Genomic DNA, 6,759 nt, shown 5'->3' with positions numbered 1-6,759 from the left:
TGTGCAGCTGATTTATTCATCAAATGATACTTTGAGGACTTCATAGGTCAGATTTAAGATCAAAGGAGATGTGAGCATGTCTGGAGGAGATTATGGGCGAACACAGAGGCTGGCGTTGCTAGGCAATGAGTCGAAGGAAGATCACAGGGCTTGCTTGGTATTGGAGTCTGATGACTCCCCACAACCTTAGGGATCTTATATCTATGCCACAGTGGCATTAATTCACCTTAAAACGCACATGGCTGAATATCAGACCCTGTACTGTTCATTCAGTGCCTTGCCAAATGTTTGAGATCTAACTGTACACAAATTGATTATCAACTAACACGTGGGTTCTGGGGGTAATTGGTTAAAAACTTCCACAGAAGTTGAAAACAAGGATTCATGATTGTGGATCCAGTAGTAGAGGGCTAAGGAGGAAGATCGAACCATCTCTCCCCATCAATCATAATTGACAAAGATTATATCCCCTTCTCCAACATCTTCCGGTCCAGTGTTCTATCCATATGGCCGGAGAGAGTTTTAAAACTGAGCGATAAAAGCAAATGAGGCAGATTAGCAGTGGTTGCCAACAACTGATGCTATCATCCAGGACATGTTATTGTGAAATATCATCTCTGCTGCCCAGATATTTAGCTCTTAGCATAATTTCTGAGGTTCTCTGTTATATATTCAATGCATTTGAAAAGGGATATCCCTTTCCTGAGGGCAGGAACTGGCATCCTCCTTAAATTCATTAACTTTGCATTCTGCCTGCCGGCTTATAGAAACACGAATAGTTGAAAATGCTAGTCCTCTTCTCTTTTTCAGTCTTAAAAGTCACAGAGCACAAAGCTTAAAACACAAATATTTACACTGGATCTGATAATAGTCTGATAATAATGTTTTGTTTTGTCAAGATATTTTTATAAATTTTAGAGCAAAAGCAAAAAAGAGACACTAAATGAGATGTAAAGTTGAAGGCTATAATAGGATGAGTGTTGATGAGTTTATTAATAGCATTAAACTACACAAAAAACAGGAGGGAAAACTAAAAAAAATACAAAAGTCAAGCAACAGATTTAACAAATTTATTCAAACTAAGCAAAAAGGCTCATTCAGGTTCAGACTTTTTAACATCCTGACACAATGCTGCCATCTTGTGGCCACATATGCTGGTACCATTTCTGGGTACATTTGGCACTGAATGTTGAAAAACCTCCTCTGCTTGTTGGTTCTTCAAGCTACTGTCTTCCTTCTTTTCTTCTTCTTTTCTATGAACCAAAAACAAAGTATTTCATTACCTTCATTTCATTTAAGTGAGTATCTTGCCACGGGAGGGAGTTAGTTACAGTTTGGTGGATTACTTACTGTCTGAAGACGTATTGACACGTTGAAGATTTTCAGATCCTTCAGTTGTTACTGGAGGCTTTGATGCACGTATCAGGTATTTAGGAACATGCTGAAAAATAAAAACATTTTTAAAGCAGTTTTACAGTTCTATATTTTAGGAAAAGATGGCATGTTTTAACAATTTTACATTTAGCTTTAACCACATCACTAAGATTCATCAGAAATGTGCAATAAATCAGATTTAAATGTGTTGATAAATTTGCTCACATTTTTGTCTTACAGGTTTAATGCTAAACTGAATTAGCAACCCAGTTAAGTAATTTCTTTCTATAGTCAAACAGCTGTGTTTGACTATAGAAAGTCAAACACAGAACATGGGAGAGTGACACAAAAGTTAAAAATCAATTAAACAAATTTGCATTACAAGGTGTGGAGTTAACTTATGGAATAACCTAAATGAGGAAATTAAAGCCAGCACATTACATCAATGAAAAAGACACTTAAAATCCAATATAGCTAACGAAATATGCAGTTGAATAATATACATATTCAAATGTAACACATATATTTCAATAAAATAGTCAAATTTTGGCTCCTAGGGGAATAGGAATATTTACTCCATCTTACTACCCTTGAAAAGCCCACAATGTTTTTGTTTTGTTTCTCTCTGTCAATATTTTTTTTGTAAAAAAAATATATATATAATATATATTAAAAATATATATATATATATATATATATATATATATATATATATATATATATAATTAAAAAATCTTGTAATTTTTTTGTTCCTTTTCACAATGATGCACTCTCCCTCAACAACAACAAATACATGAAAAGTTGGTGGTGATAGCGTAAAAAATGTGAAAAAGTTCAAGAGATATAAATACTTTTGAAAGATACCATAAGCAGAAATGAGGAAATGAGTCTCGGGGAAGCTGCAGCAGAAAAACAAGAAAGTGTTTTCACAAAATTGACCACAACCAGTGGTAACTGAGCAACACATAAAGCTTCACAGGAAGTGTGGGTAAGCACCATGCAGCTGCTCTTACAGTCGAAGGTAAGCTGTGCATAAAGTGGGGGAGCACAGAGGACGATTCTGTCTCACTGGTTTGACTCCAGTTGCTCCAATACATTTAACAAAGCGAGTAGGCAAGCAAATATGACACATGTGCACATCTGGAAGAAGAACTTTTGCAACTTATTATGGAGAAAAAACTCTAGAAAGATATGTGTGTGTATTAAAAATTCCCTATAAAGATTTTTCCAGCATCAACTGTCCTGTGATGCTGGACTTGAGTCTCTTGACAGCTGCACAAACAAGATGCTGATTAGCTGCTAAAATGAAGTTTAGATCTGAGTCTGAACCACCTTAGAAATGTCCCCATCAATGCTCTATAGTAAAGGAAACCACAGAATGCCGCGCAGTATGATGGGTAATTATTGATGAACACTGATAGTAATAAAGTAATTCGTCACTGATGCATCAGCACTTTCATTGCACTACAGCTGTAGTCATTCATGTTTTCTGCGCTCGAGTATAAAGCCATGACAGAGTAAACAAGACATTAATATTTTTCACCTTTAATTTTTTTCTAGTTGTTGGGACCATATTACAGTCCCTGCAACTAGAATACTCAGAAATGCAGGAATTGATCTGTAACTAATGTATGAAGTCTGTTTTAGAAAAATAAGATTAAGAGAGAATCCTTTTGCTTTCACCATTCAAAACTTGTTTCTACTAACCAGCTGACATTAATTCACATTGTTGGGACCATGATTGCTTTTTAAAATAATGACAGATTTCAGCTGGTTTCTTGGCTTTAAATGTCTTTTTGCACCTTCTATTCTACTTTTCTATGCATTTGTCCACTTCATTAAACAGCTTGATAGACCAAATTTTGATTGTCTTTGTATGTGTGAATAACCTGGATTATATCTGTAAAATATATTTACGAATAACAGTGTTGAAGTGCTCAGTACTTATTTTCCGAGGTGCATGAAAAAGCCAAATCAAGTGCATTGCTCCATCCAGTTGGTATAGGCAAGAGATTTATGCTACTGCAATCAACCAAGTCATCCCATGTATCCACATCTCCCCTGATGCCACATAACTCCATCCATCCATTTTCTTTACACCCTTATCCCTCGTTGGGGTCGGGAGGGGTGCTGATGTTAAACTCACCCATGATGTTTCGGGGCGTCGATATAGACTGGTGCCTTCTCCTCTGCTCTGGAGCCTCACACTCCACAGTCTTTCTGCGACGTTGCTAGGACGATTCACAGTTGATGCCCGGAGGCGGCTAGTTGTAGACAGAGCTTGGTCCATGTCAGCAAGGAGGTCTGTGACTTCTCCATCACTGATGTCTTCCTCCTCTGCCAAAAAGCTCTCTGAACAGAAACATTTCACCAAATCAGTTTTTCTTCTAAGTTTGTGTACTTGGGCAGCTGCTGCTGTCAACGTAAAATTGCTTTTGAAACCTGGATGATATCATTTATGTTCATGGATGTAAAATCTATTAAAATAATACAAAGACTAATAGTGTGTTTTATTACCAATTTATTACCGCTATTGAAGCATGTCAAAATGCTTCAATAGCGAAAGCACAATTGGTCCCAACCGAATCACCTAAACCTCCTATTATTCCATCATAGCACACGTTATGAAATATAATATGAGTAAGTAATTGCAACAATAGTAAACTGGTAATCATCTTACTCATTAAATAAATACCTGCGCTCTTAGATGTGATCACACACTCGGGGCACATCCAATCTCCTTCAGGGACCGTATCTACAGGCGGCGTTAAGCAGTCCATGTGATACCTGTATTATCATGGTAAATTAGCTTTTTATTCATGCAAACACAAAGATAAGAAAAAACTATGCATGTAATAAATGTAAAGAGTTACCCAGAGTCACAGAGTCTGCAAACCAGCAGTCGGTCCCTGCGGCCGCTGCGTCCACATTCCTCACAGATTACTATGTTTCTCCAGTTGTCTTCAGTGTCATCGTCATTTCTGCGTGGCGTCACCTTTAACTACAGGCATACGAAGGACCAAAAGTGTCAAAATCCAAAAGGTAAATTAGTCTGATAAAGATTTAGACTTCAAATTCAAACACAATTGGAAATACATAAACTGGAAAAAAAAAATTGGTAAAGTTATTAAAACATTTCAAAAATAAAATGTCAAAATTATTGTCTAAAATCTAAATACATTGAAGGAATTAGAAAATGTTTGTTGAATTATTTCAGAGTCCTGTGCTGGAGCACTTTGGAAAATAAGTAACTTAATCTATCAGCCTTATCCGTCAAATTCAACTGCTGGGCTAAAAACATAAACAAAATGCCAATATAAAGAAAATGATTGGTGTCCAAGTAAACTATGAGGAAATAAACAATTAGATGTTATTTGAGTCTACATGTCCAGTCATGAAGACAGTGTAAATTATGTAATGATAGACTGCAGCACAGGAAATGTAAGATAGCTAAATACTGAAATGGTTATATCAGGAATATGTCACAAAGCAAGTCTGAAATAATTAGCATTTAATTTTGTTTAATAAATCACTGAGACCATTCTATACATATTTTAATTTATTTTCTCAATAAATTTCTTTATTAACGCAACAGTGTTATTTGTTAACCCTTTGGAGACTTATTAAACACACCTTTTTCTGAATGTCCCCTCCAGGACACCGTCTCAGGTGGATAAAAGCAAAGCTGATCCGATCTACAGGGCAGGTGTTGGCTGTCTTAAATTAAAAACAAAACAGCAAACTATTATTTTACTTAATGTTCAGCACCTCGGCTGAAACATGACAGAGCTATGTTTAAGTTTCAAAGAGTTTTCATTCTCAAAGACATCAAATGTGAGTCGTCGTCATTAGTGGCTGGACAATTTGAGGAGATTTTTAAAACACTGAGTTTAGAACTGTGGTGTTTCTTGGTCCATAGCTTTAATAACCTCGATACCAGGTTGTTATTAATTTTGACATGGTGTTCTCTCATGCTGGAAATCCAGATGTCGCCAAAGATTGTTTTGAAGAAGTTGTTGCAGCGAGATGGACACTCGTATACAAAAACATTTACTGTTGCAAATACCAGCTGGAAAAATCTAGACAAGCATATGAACACATACAAATCTGTGAACAATGATTATTAGTATTTACCTGAGACCACTGGTAGATGCACTGAAAACAAAAAAAGTGATGGCATTGATCCAATGAGCCCACTGTTTGCTTCTCAAATGGACAAAGGCAGATGTAACATTTATCCGACTTTGCGTCAACAGTTTTTCCATCAGCTGAGTTTAAAGCGACGAGTTCATCCATAATAGTTACTTCAAACGAAGTAACTGGTCACGAAATAGAAGTTATGCTTTACTCAAGGTATTAAGTCCTTAATACAGGACTTCAGTAAATTACTAAGAGTGTTCGAGAATTACAACAAAATACGATTTTGTGTTTTGTTATGACGCTAAAGCTGGCAAAGTAGCACTAGCTTTAAAGTTAGGTAATGCAATAAAATCAAAAGATGCTTTCGACTTTTATCTTAATGTTATTGTACTCAAAGAGCACATTTTAAAAATGAGTTGCTTATATATGGTTGACGGTTTTGTAATAACGAAAAATTTATCAAATATGACCATCACGAGAACGAGACGATTTAAATAAAGCATCTGCCGCAACACTGTTGAAAACTTCCGGTTTCATTGTTGATTTTGATTTTCAGAGTAAAGGGGTTTTCAAAATAAAATTCAATAAAACAAAAGGCCAAACATCTGTCAAATTCATCCCAAAGCCAGAAGTTAGTGAAACATAAAATAAAATAAGTTGTATGTCAAACTTCAGATCCATCCAGTCAAAATATTAAAGTTCTTGGCAATCTTATTAAAAAATCAACATACCGTACTTTGAATAGATGCATAATTATCTCCACACTTTGAATGAAAATAAGAGCTATCCAAAGAAAAGTATGCAAGTTTTAAAGCAAAGTTGTTTCATTTTAACAAAGGAAAGGTGGAAACATTATGCTTTGGGAGGTTTTTGTCTGCATAGGGGGCCGGATGATTGCACCATATTGAAGAGGGAAAAAAACGGGGCCACAACCTCCTTCCACCAGTGAAGATGATGGGTTTACAAGAATGACAATGACCACACTGCCAGGACAACTAAAGAGTGTCCTGAAGAGAATAAAAGGAAGCATTTTAAGAAGCATTTTAATAATTAATAATAAGAAGCATTTTAAGAAGTATTTTAATATCCTCTAGTGGCCTAACCAGTTTCCAAACCTGAACCAAAAAAAACTTTGGAAAGAGCTAAAACTTAATGTTACCCAATGACAACTCAGAGACCCAAAAGGTCTGATGAAGATCTGTTTAAACAAGGTTTCTGTACCAAATATTAAGTTTCTGTACCAAA

General features: G+C 35.7%; 1 protein-coding gene across 2 annotated transcripts; it reads right to left on the bottom strand.

The window, feature by feature from the left end:
• Window positions 1-1,056: 1,056 nt before the first annotated feature.
• Window positions 1,057-6,045, bottom strand: LOC103467827 (PHD and RING finger domain-containing protein 1-like). 2 transcript variants are annotated; one of them, XM_008414528.2, is made up of 7 exons: window positions 5,509-6,045; window positions 5,008-5,091; window positions 4,248-4,375; window positions 4,070-4,161; window positions 3,521-3,726; window positions 1,351-1,441; window positions 1,057-1,253 (listed from the first exon to the last, which is right to left on the bottom strand). In XM_008414528.2, the coding sequence occupies exons 1-7, from the start codon at window positions 5,668-5,670 to the stop codon at window positions 1,219-1,221; spliced, it is 798 nt and encodes a 265-aa protein (XP_008412750.1). In that variant the 5' UTR covers window positions 5,671-6,045; the 3' UTR covers window positions 1,057-1,218. The 2 variants fall into 2 exon arrangements, with proteins under 2 accessions (XP_008412750.1, XP_081465379.1); XM_081609253.1 differs by lacking the exon at window positions 5,008-5,091.
• Window positions 6,046-6,759: the final 714 nt, after the last annotated feature.

This window comes from Poecilia reticulata, chromosome 7, assembly GCF_904066995.2.
Source record: "Poecilia reticulata chromosome 7, P_reticulata-male-v2, whole genome shotgun sequence".
Taxonomy (NCBI): Eukaryota; Metazoa; Chordata; class Actinopteri; order Cyprinodontiformes; family Poeciliidae; genus Poecilia; species Poecilia reticulata.
Note: the sequence above shows the minus strand (reverse complement) of the source record. Positions and strands in the feature narration are given on the sequence as shown.